The sequence below is a fragment of the Lepidochelys kempii genome, chromosome 3 (genome assembly GCF_965140285.1).
Source record: "Lepidochelys kempii isolate rLepKem1 chromosome 3, rLepKem1.hap1, whole genome shotgun sequence".
Classification (NCBI taxonomy): domain Eukaryota; kingdom Metazoa; phylum Chordata; order Testudines; family Cheloniidae; genus Lepidochelys; species Lepidochelys kempii.
Window position 1 is genome coordinate 120,679,526 of NC_136382.1, and position 16,474 is coordinate 120,695,999.

General features: G+C 43.0%; 1 protein-coding gene across 6 annotated transcripts in view; it reads left to right on the forward strand.

The window, feature by feature from the left end:
* SYNJ2 (synaptojanin 2) overlaps positions 1 to 16,474 on the forward strand; it is a 103,940-nt gene that overhangs the window by 82,492 nt on the left and 4,974 nt on the right. For 3 of the 6 annotated variants that reach the window (XM_073337773.2, XM_073337774.2, XM_073337775.2), the window contains 9 exons: positions 158 to 376; positions 1,903 to 1,981; positions 3,142 to 3,310; positions 4,177 to 4,347; positions 5,469 to 5,603; positions 6,663 to 6,775; positions 8,651 to 8,759; positions 10,070 to 10,272; positions 13,216 to 16,401. In XM_073337773.2, coding sequence (XP_073193874.1) covers positions 158 to 376; positions 1,903 to 1,981; positions 3,142 to 3,310; positions 4,177 to 4,347; positions 5,469 to 5,603; positions 6,663 to 6,775; positions 8,651 to 8,759; positions 10,070 to 10,272; positions 13,216 to 14,004 — 1,987 coding nt within the window. In that variant the 3' untranslated portion in view covers positions 14,005 to 16,401. Of the gene's footprint in view, positions 1 to 157; positions 377 to 1,902; positions 1,982 to 3,141; positions 3,311 to 4,176; positions 4,348 to 5,468; positions 5,604 to 6,662; positions 6,776 to 8,650; positions 8,760 to 10,069; positions 10,273 to 13,215; positions 16,402 to 16,474 lie in introns of those variants that run through there. The other 3 variants (XR_012158101.2, XM_073337776.2, XM_073337777.2) reach the window with 1 other exon arrangement.

Consider the following 16,474-nt stretch of genomic DNA (forward strand, 5'->3'; position numbering starts at 1 on the left):
TGCAAAGTGCTGTGAGATCCCGGGATGAAAGGTGCTTCAGAAATACATCTAAAAATAGATTCTTGCTTTCAGACAACCAATCTTTTGCATGTCCTATTATTTGAGGGTGATTTTAGATAACATGAAAGCAATGTTTGTGTGTGTGTGTAAAATCTAGGCCCGTGTTAGCTATTGTAGAAGTGGAAGTCCAGGAAGTTAACGTGGCTGCTCGCGAAAGCGTTTTCCAGGAAGTGTCATCCTTCCAGGGACCATTGGATGCCACCGTAATGGTAAATCTCCAGTCACCAACCCCTGAAGAGAAAAACGAATTTCCCGAGGACTTGCGGACTGAGCTTATGCAAATATTTGAGAATTATGGCACCATTGTTCTTGTCAGGTAAATGTTGATTTCTTGACACGTGCAATCTATTTTTTTTAAAAATCCTAATTAAAATGCATTAACTGTGTGGAATACGAATAACCGTTTTAGACTGTAACATATTGCATTCGGATTGCATTAATGATTAGAAATTATTAGCACTTATGTTTTATTTCTCTCTATCCGACTAAAGAAATATCCTAACAGGTTCCTTGGCTATGTCGGGGAGAAGGGTATGCAGTGCTCCAGGTCAGAGGCTTCGCCCTGAGTGTGCCTCCTGGGGCCAGCTCTTCACCTTGCTCAGGCTCAGCCCTTTTATCCTCATGCATTGGGTGTTGCCTCAATTTGCAGTACTTCTAATTTGTGCCTCCCATTCCTGTGACTGAGAGAGTCTGCCTTCCTTGGCAATCTTTCACACCCATTTGGCTCTCCTGAGTGACTCCACCTCTTTTGGATTTAAGAGCCTCTAGCCTATCCTTGGGGGCTCAGGCTCTTTTGTCATTCCTGGACCTACTGAGTGCGAGGGAGGGTGTTTCGTTCTAAGCCCTGTTGGAGGAGTTTTGTTTCCTTCCAGCTGAGTTATTTTGGGCCTCCTGGTAGCTATGGTACTTCTGTGTTGAAGAAAACAAGCACAGCTTGGCATTATCTGATTTACATTACCATGAGTGGAAGAAAACAACAGCATCAAAAGTACCTGTCCAAAGTGGGAAAAGGGCTAGCAGAACCGAGTGTGCCACTGAAATGGGAGTGATGTTAGACTGTTCCGCTGGGGCATACATCTGAAGTCGTGCCTGGCCACAAAATGCTGCTATGCCTGCTGCTTCCTCCTGGAATCTAACTTCTTTGTGGCAGTAGTTGTGACTTGACAGCAAGACCAACAAATCAATTACGAGGCATTTGACCTACTTATTTCAGGAGATTGTTTTGCTAAATACTGTCAGCTTGGCTCTCTCTATTTAGCCCTGCATACTACTAAGTAGGGGATATGGGTTCAGGAGCAGCCCTAGGACCCCACCACCGCATGGTTTATGAAGGTTTGGAGCATTCCGTGGCTGCTGAGAGGAGCATGAAGGAAATGTGCTTTGCTTTTTTCACACCCCTTTGCAGCTTGCTGTAGGACAGAGTAGTAGCCTTTGAGGAGGTTGTGTGCCCTCTGAGAGGCAGCTTTCGTGCAGAGTTCACACAGAGCAGATGAAGCGGGTACATGGAAGGGGAGAGGTATGTTACACGGGGATGGGGAAAATACTGTGGATGCAGGAAGGTGTGCAACATTTTCTTAACCTTTGTTCAGAGGGATGAACTGTTGCTTTGAGGACAACCCCAGTAGCATCCACTCTGGTGGGGCCACATGAGGGAGGATGGGTGGTGAGGGAGAGTCAGTGCTGGGATGCTTGGTCCCACCTGTCACAAAAACACTTGTTAGTAATTGTGTTATTGAAAGAGCTAAATGAAAAATTGCACAATTACTATAGTCACCATTTAGTCCTACTATTTCCTTGTGGACAGCAAACTGTACAGTTGTCTCGTCTCTCTGTTCTTACTAGGATCAATCGAGGTCAGATGATGGTAACATTTGCAGACAGCAGGTCAGCTCTCAGTGTTCTGGATATGGATGGTAGCAAGGTAAAACCATCTCCGGTTTATTTTAGTGAATGCACACCAAACTTTTCAAAAATGGGTAGCTTAGGTTAGATACCTAAGTCCATATCTAGGCACCTGAATCTATGGCCTGATTTTTCAAAGAAGCTGAATACCCACAATGATCACTTCTAAGGCCTGGCCATATAAGGAAGGCAGGTATTGCTTCTTCAGGAGCTTCTAAACAGAGCTCTGGAACTGGAACATGCGTAATGGTGCCAACATGTGCAGTAATGCAAAATGTATCAGCAGCTAAGGTTCTACTCTGCTTTAAGGTATGTTTCTCACATGGATCAACAGTCATGTTTGTTCGTTTGGGGAGGCAATTTGGGGCCTGCTTTATGGTTAGATATCAGGCTACTAGAGCGCTGGTGTGATTTTTCAAAATGCCTAAGTCAGTGATTCTCAACCAAGGGTACACGTACTGCTCTATGTATTATACACTAAAATATAAGTACAATATTTACATTCCAATTGAATTATATGGCAAAAATGGGAACGTAAGCAATTTTTCAGTCACGGTGTGCTGTGACACTTGTATTTCTATGTCTGATTTTGTTAACAAGTAGTTTTAAGTGAGGTGAAACTTAGGGTACGCAAGACAAATCAGACTCTTGAAAGGGGTACAGTATTCTGGAAAGGCTGAGAGCCACTGGCCTAAGTGATTTACGAGTACATATCCCATATGCTCTTAAGTCACTAAGGCACTTTTGAAAATACCACCCCTAATTATTATGATTATCATTTTAAAAATTATACAGCATAATTGCTGTGATATTTTACCATTTCTCTCCAAAAGCAAATGATTGTTGAGTGCAGAATTGAGTAACCAAGAACTACAAGGCTAATTTCAGTATGAAAACTTTGAAGAAAGGAAGCCGCAACATAAACAAGCCCAATAAGAGCAGCAGAGTTGTTCAGTCAATACCTGGAGTATTGTTACATCCAAAGGATTAATTCTGGGGTTTTTTTTCCCCGTGATGGTACTAGGAAGAGTATTTCCTTATCACTGAACTTCTGAAATGAACCTGATGCCATCTAGATTTCTGAAGCATTTGTCAGATGGAACATCTGCATTTACTAGCCTATTGGGGCACCATTCTCATTTTCTTAACAAAGGGAAAACAATTCTTTCATGACTCTAGGTCAAAGGCAGAGCAGTGAATATCCGGCCTAAGACTAAGGATTGGCTGAAGGGCTTTCAGGAGGAAATTGCTCGAAAACGGGAGAGCATTGCACCCATGTCACCCACCGCAAACTCCTGTCTGCTGGAGGAAAACTTTGATTTTTCAAGTTTGGACTATGAATCAGAAGGTTAGTAGCACAACTCTAGGCTGAACTATGAGAATTTGCGTTGTTCACTGTGGGCAGAGGGTAGATATCTGCATGTGATCACTATCTTAGTTTGTAATAAAACAATTCTTAGAAACAGGTTTGTGAACAGAGCCCTGATCTGGCACTGTGAACTACTCAGGTAGACCCCAGTTCTCATGCAGAGCCCCATTGACTATCAACTATCCGTACCTGCTCAGTAATAAAAAAATACACTATCACAGTCATAATACATTAAAATGATCTATATCAGGGTTTCTCAAACTGGGGGTCCCAACCCAAAAGGGAGTTGCAAGGCTATTGTAGGGGGGTCGTGAGATCACAACAATGTCGCTGGGGGAAAGAGGAGTTGTGGGGGATACAGCAGCCACTGCTCTCTGGCCACCTAGTTCTGAAGGCAGCACCATCATTAGCAGCAGCACGGAAGTAAGGGTGGCAGTACCATACCATGCCATGCCATCCTTACTTCTCTGCTGCTGTTGACAGCGGCGCTGCCTTCAGAGCTGGGCACCTGGCCAGCAGCTGCCACTCTCCAGCCACCCAGCTCTGAAGACAGCGCCAGCAGCGGTGCAGATATAAGGGTAGCGACGCCATGAGTATGCACCTATGAGTATGTACCATAATTTGCTATCACTTTTTTGGGGGGTGGGGGGTCATCACAGCCTGAAATATTTTCAAAGGGGTTCCAGCAAAAAAAGTTTGAGAACGCCTGATCAAAAAAGCAATCCTAAAACACATGGAATCAACAAAAATGTTGCCTAACAAAATAACCTGTATAGAAAATGGGAGCGAGAAGAGAACGTGTTTTCTGACAATGTCTGTCTGCATTTTCAAATGTTTTGTTTCAGGTGATATACTAGATGATGAGGATGATTATTTGGATGACATGCTGCCTCAGCACCCGGTAGCAGAGATGACAGAAGGCTTACCTGAGGGTCCTGAATATTTTACGGTTGCACCCACAGTAACTTCAAGCAAATCTCCACTGCTTACTGGAGGAAAGCCACATCCATATAAAGGTAAGTTACATGGCTTCTTTAAAGGAAGGCCTTAAAGCTTGTTTCCTTTTGCATCTCTTGGCTGTTTGTTGTGTTCACATGTTCTCTCTTGGCTTATACGTAGATTGTAAGTTTTGCAGGACAGGGACCAGATTTTTATTCTGGTTCATAAGAGTGCCTTGTGCAGAGGGGCCTAGGATCCATGACTGGAGCTTCTGAATGCTACTGCCATACAAAAAATAAATAAGTAATTAAGCGTAACCCTGCCTTAACGCTGTTCTGTTCAGGGTAGGGTAGTTGTGCCTAAGTGTGTATGTATTACAAATCATAGGAAATAGCAGTAATTCTCCTTATCTATCTCGCATCACATAGCACCAGCGCACACAATGCAGAGTTGTCCTTACTTTATGTTCTTGTCAGTGAGGCCTCGTCCGTGAAGTCAATTGAAAGACTCCCATTGACTTCGATGGACTTTAATTCAGGCTTTAAAACCATAGGCATTGGTGGCAGTGGAATCTGAACTCTCCGGAAACTTGCCGGTGAATTACTTCAAACGAGTTCCTATTACGACCAAGACTAAGAGTTTGCTTTACCCCTCTGTGCTCTGATTTTACTTATTTTTGGCAATTTTGAGGTTCGGGCACCCTCTGACTTAAACAATGTTGCTTTGAAAAACTTGCCAGTTGCTTAAAATTATTATACAATGTTAATCTCAGTATCTACAGCGTTCCCTCTCCTTAGTATTGGGATTCCCTAAGGAATACTGCAGATACTGAGGTAACATGGTATAGTTATCTCAGCAACTGCCAGGTTGCCTTAGCAGTTAACCATGCTTAACGCTACAATTTTATCACGGAGGTCATGGAATCCATGACTTCTGAAGACCCCATGACTTTAGCCTGCAGGCAGCTGGGAGCTGCAGGGTCCCGCTGCCACCTGGGACAGCCAGAAGTTGCAGGGTATCCCTGACACGCCAGAAGTTTTACCGACGAAAGTGCAGTGTAGACAAAGCCTCAGTTAACCAGCTCTTGTTTTCAAATCACAGGTGCCTGTCTCCTGACACTCCAGTCTTGATCCATCTCTGCCGTAATTCTCAAATGCAAAACTCTCTTGTTTGTTTTTTCCCTGAAATTTCCCCCTAGATGATGCTGACCTAGCTGAATTAAAGCAGGAGCTGGAATTAGGTGTGGGGCTTCGCCATCGGTCTCCAAGCAGATCTCTGTCTGTTCCTGACAGGCCTCGCCCGCCTCAGCCACCCCAGAGACCTCCCCCTCCAGGTAAAATTTCAGTTTCTTTTTAAATGTTGTCCCATGTCAGCTGGACTCTGTTGCCACCCTATTGTTTCTAGTAATAACAAACAGGTAAATACCTATGCCTGTTTAAATCCCCATCACCTGCTGTTTCAGTCAGGCACAGTGTTCGCCTTCATTTCTTTCCCTAAACTCTTGTGGTGTTAAACAACTGCTGTGTTTCACTCCAGCAGTGGCTGCATTTCAGTGATGGGTGAAGTGGTTCTTTGAAATAGTTTGGGATGAAAGGTACTCTAGTAATGAAAGTCCTTTCTCCACTTCAGTGGAGTTATAATAGTTCGTGTATGTCTCACATCCACCCAACAGCAAAGGGGGAGAATTTGCAAATAACTGATGCTTTGGTACAGTAAAAGACACCAGTGTTTAATCTCCCTGAGTCTTTTCTTTTTAATACTCAAAGCATTTTATTACCATTTTTTTGTTTATTCGGTTTAATTTTTTATGCAATATTCCCTTGAAAAGTTTAAACAAAATATTTGGTCTGATTTTCATCCCTTCCCATTAGATGGTTACCTCACATACGTACGCACTGCCCACATTTGGGATAGCACTGAGGAAAATAGAGCTGTTTTTCTTCATTTGATGGATAGTTTGACCTCAGCCACGGCATAGATTTCTGAGGGTGAAGTGATGGTATTCAAAGCTCTACTCACTTGGGATGCCAAAATGAGAGGCCAGTCATGTCAGATTGTTCAGATTCACTCATAGACTCTAAGATGAGAAGGGGCCATTATGATCTTCTGGTCTGAACTCCTGCATAGATCACAGGCATTCGACTTTCATGCAGCACATATGCTCCAGAGTGCAACTAGAAATTCTCTTTTAGAAATACATTCAGTTCTTCAGCATTGTCCTTCCTTTCTTATGTTTCTTTGATCAGAAATGAATAGTTAACAACATTGCCATTGAAATAGTCATAGCTGGGCTGCAGTATTAATGCCCAATTGAGATTATTATTATTATTTATTATTAACAAACACTGCACAGGCTCTTGCATTTGAAAACTCATTCTTATTTCCCTTGCAGCTGGAGTATCTGTCAAAAAATCTCCATCCGATGGTTCCATCTCCTCAGGAGGTCACTCCCTGTGCTCCATCCTGCAGACGGCAAAGCTTCTCCCAGGGGCGCCTCAGCAACCAGTGAGTCCCTCAGCAGCACTGCACCACACAATTAACTAAAAAGGGGACCAGGTGCTAATTAGAGTCTCAACCCACCAGCCAGCAGATGCGATTTACGTCAGGAGTGCTGAGCAAAGCAGTAAGGATACAGTCACCCTGTAATTACCCAGGATCAGTAACTGGGGGGGCATAATCAGAACAGAGTATGTGTTAGGCAAGTGTGTATATGTACATATAGACACAGGGAGACTTACTTTAATAAATAATGGCTGCCTCACAACTTGAAAATGAATAAACTACAGCTATTTAACAAATTTCCCCTTTGAACTTGTCAGCTTTGCCTGCCTGCTACATTCTAGATTTACTTACTTTAGCTCTCTGCCAATGGCTCTTTTTCAATGCCAAATCCTAATATTCAGCATCCTCTAGACCAGTGTTTCTCAACGACTGATCCATGACTGGTGCCAGTCCCTGAGATCTCCCTGACACAATTTAGGAAGGCAGCCAGCTGGTCACTGGTATTAGAAAGGTTGAGAAGGACTGCTCTAGACAGGCCCCAGGATCCATCTAAATCAGCCTATAGAGTGGTGTCACCATAGCTCCTGGCGTCCTTCCCCCATTTCCGAGGGAATATTATCTGCATATAGCTCCCAAGTCTTACAGGTAGGGATTCTGCACAGGTCTGAGCTGGAACTACAGAGTTGAAACAACCATGCTCTAGTATTTGGCTACAGGGCCAGCAGGCCCACAATCATTTGATACTAAGGGCAGGTCTACACTGGAAGCAGTACCTCAGCGCCACTGTACTGCGTCTGGTGAAGACATGCTAAGCCGATGGGAGAGCGCTCTCCCATCAGCATAACGACTCCACCTCCACGAGAGGTGGAAGCTATGTCAGCCGGAGAGTGCCTCCTGCCGACATAGCTTGGTGTGGACCGTGCTCAGGTCTCTGTAACTTGCGTCACTCGGGGGGTGATGTGTCTTTTTCACACTCTTGAGTGGCATAAATTCGATCAACTTAAGCTTTAGGGTTAGGGTTGGAGGACCCGCCCTAAGGCTATGTGTAGATTGAAACGGCTACAGTGGCAGAGCCGCAGCTGCACTGCTGCAGTGCGTCAGTGTAGCCGCTCACTGCAGCGACAGGAGGGGCTCCATGGACGTAGCACTGTCTACACTAGGAGGTAGGTCAGCTTAACTGTGCCACTCGGGGCAGTGGGTATTTCACGCCGCTGGGTCAACCCAGCTTTTTAGTATAGGCCTGGTCTAAGATTGAGGGGGTTGAAGGCTGTGCTGTGCTCCTATGTCAGCCACTGCTTTGATGGCCTCTGTCCAGTGCAGAGTGTATACGTGAAGTGCACACGAGAGACCAGCACGCCCATAGCTGGCACCTTCAATGGAGAGGCCCAGAGCTGAATAGACTTGAGGATTAGACTCTCCTTCCTCACACAGAGGACCCCCTTACTAGTCAAGAGGAGGCACATTAATGGGACCCTGTGGGGATCTTTGCACTGCTGTTCCCTGTGCTGTACTTTCAGACTTGGCTTGGGGCTGTAACTGGGGGCTTTTATGGAAAGTAAAGTTACATACAAATGCTGTGAAAATATTTCCCTCTCCCCCCGTCAGACAAGAGACAGGTAATGAGATCAATTGGGGCAGCTACAGCCAGTAGCAAAGATATGATAGCTGCCAAAGAAAAATTAAAATAAAGCCATTTTGAAATATTAGTAGATTGTTAAATGGCAGCCAGTGCAGTTCTGTGGAGACAGGTGCATGAATCGCTGGAAGTGATTACACCGGTACAGCGTACAGCCTGTGGGTTAAAGGGTTTCACAGGAAAAGCCTTTTCCTTCAGAATTACTCACTCACCTACTCTTTTCCCCCTTTTCTTGTTGTAAGCCTAAAGCCCGGACTGGAATAAGTAAGCCTTATAACGTCAAGCAGATCAAAACCACCACAGCTCAGGAAGCGGAGGAAGCTATTAGATGTCTGATGGAAGCAAAAGGCGGTAAGCAGAGCTTTCCAATGGAGTTTTAAAATCTCCAAATAAAGAAAATGTAGGTGCATTTCATCCTCCCTGACCATAACCTAAATAAGACATGTATTACCTTTAAAACGCTCCTGTTAACCTTACTACAACCTTGGGGGGTCCTGCAAGATTTTTCTTTGAATGTTTTCTGTCAGCTTGGATACCATTAGCCTTTTTGTTTCAAGATTACTTAATTTCTGTCTTTTAAAGGGTCCCCATAAAATAAGTCATATTTTAAAATATGTCCTTGCTGTTCCTGTTACTAAGAACATCATAGATTATGGTACTCGACTGTACTCTGAGAAAGACAGATGTCACCTTCCTTCTCAACATATCTGTTCCCTCTGTGACTCCAGAGGGGTAGCTGCTTGCTTTAGTAACAACAATGTTCGCTTCCGCAGATAGCAGGGCGGAGCCTACACAGCACCAGTAGAGTGAGCTGGATTCTATCCAGGCTCACACATCAGCAACAGAATCGTTAACTAAATTACAAATGCAGAGTCTTTATTGTTGATGAAGCATGAACCAGAAACATTTCAGCTTTACTCTCACATCCCAGCCCAAGTTTATAGGGCTGGCAATTAGAAAAAAAAATTTTTTTTCATTCGTAAAACTGAGTAAATGTAATCTGGAATCACTGAGAGAACAACCCTGGAATGCCATTTTTATATTTGCTCTTCAGAGCCCATTTGCACATTAAAGGAGAAAGAATGGGTGAAATCAAGTTTACTTTGCACTAGTTTATTACTGTTTACTTTTTATATTTCGCTTGGCTAAGAAAACTAGGCTGGTCAGTTTCATTTTAGGATTCTCATGCTCTAGTAACACCTAGCTCTTCTACAGCATTTTTCATCCATAGAACCCAAAGTGCTTTACAAAGGAGATTAGTATCATCATCCCTATTTTACAAATGAGGAATATTTGGCATGGAGAGGTCATCCAGCAGGCCAGTGGCAGAGTTTGGAATTTAACCCATCTCTCCCAAGTTCCCTCCATTGACCTATCACCTAGGTCACACACTAGCACAATGCTTCTGTGTTTGGGTTAGAAGTAATGCTGGCAAGGAGTATAATGAATATGCAATGACTAGTTTTCATAAAATTAAAGACATTCTAATGATACATTTTTGGTGAAATTCTGTATTTATTTCTAAAACCTTCATCTTCAACCTGAATGCTGTCCCTGTACGATAATGGGCAAAAGCATTTTGGAAAACAAGACCACAAAGGAAAGAGATCTTTGAGCTACGCTTCAGACAGATTCAAACAATGGTTGTTTTTGCATTTCAGGAACACAAGAGAATGCTCTGAAGCTTGCTCCAGTAAGAACCCAAACATTCACCCAGCCTGACTCCCTTCCCAGCATCACAAAGTCAGCATCATTTCAGGGATCACAATCAGGACCAGTGCTCGTGCCCCATCGCCCTCCACCCAAAGTTCCAACCATAAAGAAGCCGGTGCCCCAGCAAAGAACTGGAGTCAAATCAGAAAATGTAAGATAGCCACAGCAGCTATTCATTTTGCAGAGTGTTTTAGCAGAGGGGGCAAGTTGTTAAACAATTCACATGAAGTTCTATCAACTGGCTCAAGCATCTGTTTGAGCTCTTCTGTCCTGTAAGTGTCTTTGCATATAGCAGTTACTGTGGCCTATATGCACAGTAAATGAACATCAAGTAGAGGAAATCATTATCTCCCATTTTGACAAAGTTATCACTAAACTTAGCTATCCATATTCAGCTCTTTAACTTCCCGCTGTGATGGTCCATCCTCCTAGTGGTTTTTGCCCTCCTCTGAACTCCTATCTTGGCTACATGTTTCTGAATTGTCAAGAACTGAACACAGAATTCCAGATATTCTCCCAAATCTGCCTCTTATGCATCCTAAACTTGAGATAATTCATTGTGAACTTGGATCTGGTTTAGTGACTACTCTCAACCCGAAGTTTCTGCATTTTTGCTCTACTAATCACACTACATCACCACAGTGTAGGTTTCCTTCAGTAAGATAGAAGGAAACAGTCTGCTAAAATGCTGAGAATTTAGCCTCCTGGGCAAATGCAGAAATTCCATTTTAATTGTTCTTATCTCCATCCAAAGCCCTTAGTTCAAACTGAAGTCAAAGTTGATTGGAAATTGTGTTTTAGATTTTTTTTAAAAATATTTACTTAGGACAACATTTGTTGCTTTTTTAGAGGAAAAAAAACAAAATCCCCCAAAGTCCATCCAATCAGTTTTGTTCATATCTGCTAACAATTGTCCCTTCTGAACCGAGAATCTGTAGGTCAGGCTTTGAACCAAAAATAATGTATTTATGAAGTTACAAATCACAAAGTTGGTTCATTTGAGTCACCAGAGCCCTTGGTGCCAGCTACACTACTCTAGCATGTGCCATTTAAACAGCACTTATTAACATGAACAAAACATACCTGAAAACTCACAGGAGCAATGGCCTGCCACAACCAATAAATCGTAAAACAGGGTCTCCAGGGAGGCAGGAGCCCAGTGGTTAGGGTTCTAGCCAGACACTTGGCTCTCCCACAAACTCTGTGTGACCTTGGGCAGTCACATAGCCTCAGTTCCCCATCTGTCAAATGGGGATAGTAGTGCTTGCCTACCTCACAGCAGTGTTGTAAGGATAAATACGTTAACGATTGTGGTGCTCATATAGTACAGTACAGTAATGCAGGCTAAGTACCATAAATATGCGCTTTCATATTCTTCCTCTGTGACCGCCTTTGCCAGACAGTTCTTCCCTAAAGGTTAGTCTTTAGGGTCTCCATCCTACCTCGCTCTGAAAGGGCACTTACTATATCCCCTCAGGCAGTTTGCACAGCCTTCCACTGCGCAGAACCACAAAGGAAAAAGAAAGAGAAGTAAACCAAACAGCCCCACCTTTGTTTCCCTATATTTAACTCACGCCCATCATCCACGTACTCCTGAAAGATCTCAAAATAGAAAGGCTGCAGTTATTGAACAGTATAGGATCTGAAAGTTCATATACTTGTTTGTCCACAGCAGACTCAGAGTATGTGTCTGCACTAGAGGGGTGTAAATTCTAGCGCACATTAGTATATTGTACACTGATTGTCCCATGGGACCCAGCTAGCGCACAGTAAAAGTTCCCTAGTGAGTGCTGACATAGGGGACTGCATTAACACACACTGGGGAACTTCTAGTGCGCACCAGCAGGGTCCATACGGGCCAGTTACTGCACAACAACCTACTGCGCATTAAAATTTACACCCTTCTGGTGCAGACTGATGTACAATGTAGACAAGTCCTAATGTGATGTTTCCCCCATCTGGAAGTGAGTTTAGAAGGGAGCTCAGTACCTCAAAAAACCCTTCCACCTCTTCCATCACCCCCCCCCCCCAAAAAAAAAGAGAAAGATCTCTAGACATAAATGAAAGGGGGATTGCCCTGTATTCAATGTAAGATGCATTTTCTGAGCATATAAAAAGACTGGGTTTGCATAGTTTTATACTAAGGGAGACTAGCCAGGAGTTCATGTGGTTTCACTCAGAAGTACTAAGAATAGGAGATTGGGAATAATAGTTACATCAAGCTAATTAGCTAGCACTAATTTAATCTGGGCCCAAAATACATTGATCTATGGGCTCTTCATGCAAATGTGCCTGGTTAGTGATCCAGGCCATGCAGTTTAAGCATATTGGGCTAAAATGCAACAGGAATGACCTTTTGCTTCCCTTACCAGGGAGGGAGGAATCCATATGGCCAGGAATTTATAATGGCAGGGATGGGGACCACAGTGGCACTAGTAACGTAACAACACCTTTAAAAATGTATGCAATTTCACATTTTTTCCCGGTTAACCTTTTCTGCTTAGGCAAGGTTTTTTTAAGTGGAATATGAGGCATTAAGGAAGAATGCAAAATTCCACATTATGGTACAAATCCTGGCCACAGTAAGACATGAATGCAGTTTTTGGGGTAGCTGAAGCTAATTGTCCTTCAGCCTCATGTATCACAAGGCACACAAGCCTAATGCCCCATTAATGCAATCCCTGTCATCCCTTATCGTTTCAATATTATTACAGCAGCAGGAAAATGTAACAGTAAAAGAACTCCTCAGAACTGTGGTGGCTGGAGATTTGACCCCACACATAATTCTAAAGTGGAAAGGCAAATGGTCACAAAAGGATGTCTTTTTAACACAGGGAGTGAAGGGCAGGGCTGATTTAAAGCTGTTACTCTCATGCCTTCACTTTCCACTTCCTCATCTCATTCAGTGATTCCACCAACTTCTTTCAATAATGCACCCAACACAATTCACATCCTCTTTATCCCACCTATTGTTTGAGCGTTTTCCCATCTGGATGGGCAGAGCTAGTGCAGTGGCCGAGTCTAAATCTAAAACACCGCTCTGACTCGTATTCCTTTTGTTCCCCTCTCTGTGTGTGTGTGTCTGGAAGAGCAGCTTGACCAGCAGCCCGTCCGCTTTCACATTGGATTGTCCGAGTCCTGCCTTGAAACCAAAGCCATTACCAGTCCCACTAGGATCACCCCCATTCCTAAGCCGAGAACAACGCCGCCCGGGAAAGCTCCTGAGAGAAGAAGCAGCAGCGATAGGCAGCCGCCCAGCCTAGGCATTTCAGAGGAAAGTGCGGTGGCCCTGCAGAACTCCTTTGCCCCAAAGGTTCCACCACGAAGGAAGAAGTCTGCTCCTGCTGCCCTTCACCAGCAGGTGCTTCAGAGCAGTAACAGTCTGCTTCTTAGTGGCTTAACATTCAATTCCAACAACAACAATAGTCCTTCTGAGTACAACCCTACAACACAGGACTCTGACATCCTCCCCCTTTCTCCCGGAGACTCTGATCTTTCAGCTCCAACATCCACTGCCAGCCCAGACAGCAGTGGCACTAAGCACTTGACACCAACTGCTTTGGACTTTTTTGCTGACCTTCAAGGCCCTCCTACCCCAGACATCCAGCAGCCACAGCTGTTAGCCACCAATTCACTAACAGAGAGCGTCAATCTCTTGGACCTGGACACAGATATTTCCTTTCCTTTTTCCACACCAGCAACAACTAGCCCAACACACACTCCGAGCAATTTGAAACTCCCCAGCCCAAAAGATTTTAGTCACTGGGTTACTTTTAGTGATGATGAAGTCAACAGTACATTATCAGAGGGAGTCAGCAAACTGCTGGTCTTAGAGGAAAACAAAAATACCTGGATGGACAGAAATGCTAACTTAGAGTTGTGAGATTTTTTTTTCCTTGATTTTTTTCTTTTTTCCGCTACAGAAATCTAATTACTGTACAAGATAAAAATCTGCTTTGAATACAGAGTTGTAGAAGTGTGGCAAGGCCACATTTTATTTTTGTGTTTAAAAAAATTCTAGTATGATCTGGGAGCAAAATACAAGACATCAGGCAATACTGTACAACTTGCAAAAAAAAATCTTTAGTCTAAATTATTTCCCTTTTTCTAATCCATCTGAAAAGTAAAATGATATTTCAGGTACAGAGTATTCTTTAAAAGTATGTAAAGATGCATGAAGAAAACAAGAACAAAGTTTATAGGTATAATTTTTTATATAAAACAGTTTTTAACATTTAAAGACTTGTCTACATGGTAAAATTTAGCAGCAGAACTACAGCAGTATAATTATACTACTACACTAATTCTGAGGGAATAGTGTTCCCAAGGGGAATTATCCTGGAATAACTTTAGCAGTATAATTACACCACTATAATTCTGCTGGTAAATATGCTGTAGACAACTCCTATGCTGCATCTCTTTCATTTGATTTACAACTAGCTGCAGGTTCTGTAATCTCCTGGTATTAGCCTGGAGTCTAAATTCCTCAATCCTTGGCCATTATTGTTAAGTAAGAGGGGCAGAGGACGTTACGGATTAGGTGCTCTCTATTTTGTTGAACATGCTTGTTTTTAATCTCAATCATGCAACTGCACACTGATGATATGATGGGCCCCTTACCAGCGTGTGTGATACTAATAATGATACACTTACAAAAATTATTCTAGAAACTCACGTTTTCTTTCAATGCATCGTCTCCTTTACGTTCAGATTTAACTGATTCTGTTCTGGTCAACGCAACCTAATGCTAAATGACTTGCTATCCCGTTAAAAGGCACATGGACGATGACGGTCTATAACTTTGGAAGGGACAGCGCAGGCAACCTGCTAGTAAACATTCCAATTGTCTGTGTACTGTATGTATAGTCATGATCGACTCCAGTGGAAGTACACACGATGTTTGACCACTACTCCAACCTTTACTCCCCTCAGTTTCTTTGCAAGGAAGTTCATGTTCATGCTTAGCTACTAATGAAATAATAAATGCAGATGAGCAAAGGCTGTCTGTACACTTACATGAATGCTACACTGGTCCAGCAGGACTCAGCAAGAGCAAGGGTAGCAGAATCTAGCCTTAGAGTGGAAAGGTGGTTTACTAACTAATTTCTGCCCACTGATGATAAAGGTGTGTGCTGGCCCCTGGAAAGTATATAGATGCACCTTACTTATTCACCTGTGCTGGACACTTGTTACCAGTTTAGCAGGTGTAAGGCAATTAAAGCACTATATACCATTTGGAAATGAACCTGTAGCACCTAAAGCAGGGGGACAGGCAAATCTGAGAAACAGTGTGACAGTACCATTTGTCAAGAATTATATTCCATGAAGAAAATGGTAAAGGGAGACAGTTAACTTTTTATTTAAGGGAGCTACTAATGGGGAAGTGAGAGGAAACCAGAAAATAAGGCAAGGAGCAAACTTAGAAGTGGAATGCTCTGTGCAGACTTGTCTCCCCAGATAATGGCAGATTACTGAGGCAATGAGTAGAACTAAAGGACATCAAGATTTCAGTGGGAGGGAGAGGATGGGGGTAGCAAAAAAACCTTTAAGAAAATGCTATTACTTATGCAACTGTTTTGTAAAAGACAGGCTGTAAAACTAACTAATTCCATGAGCATGAAAGAGTTTTGTCAAACTAAATACAGAATTTGCCATGGTCCTCTGCTTGTTAGGATCAACTCTGAAGGAAAATACTGATATGACAGTGATGGATGCTGTGTAACAGCACATAGCAGTATGACTGGGCTGCAGCTAGACCAACAGTGCATCTGAGATTAGGGTAACTAAAATGCACTCAACTTTAGCTTATTCGATACAAGTCTTTGCAAACACTTGAATGGTTTAATGCCTAAAGATACAATATCATGGTCCATGTTTCAGAAATAATAGTCTGGGGAAAGCATCTTGAACAGGGACTTTCCCTGGATACTCTTCAAACAAATAGTCCTGCAACTGCTGCTTTACTTTCCTCCTTATATTTAGGTAGCGCTCTGGTAGGGCATCATAAGCTACAGGACCAGTGTTTCTAGTGGAACTACAGTGCAGTTAACATGCAGGTCTCTCAAAATGCTACAGCTGATGTCATCATTGCAAAGTCACCTCTGCATTTGCCAACCACTTTAGCATTTATGCTTCTCAACCCAAGATTTAGCTAAAGGGAAGATAGCCTTGATTTCAAATGAGGCTTTTTAGTGTGCGCTAGCTACACATTACCTGTGCTAAATTTGTGAAGCATTTAGATGGTCTATGGAAAGCAGGCAATTAAAAGTTATTACACGCATGTTTCAGTTCAGGCTCAATAACTTATAAATGGAATGAAGCCCCTTTTTGGATAATTACTAAAATGATGCTAA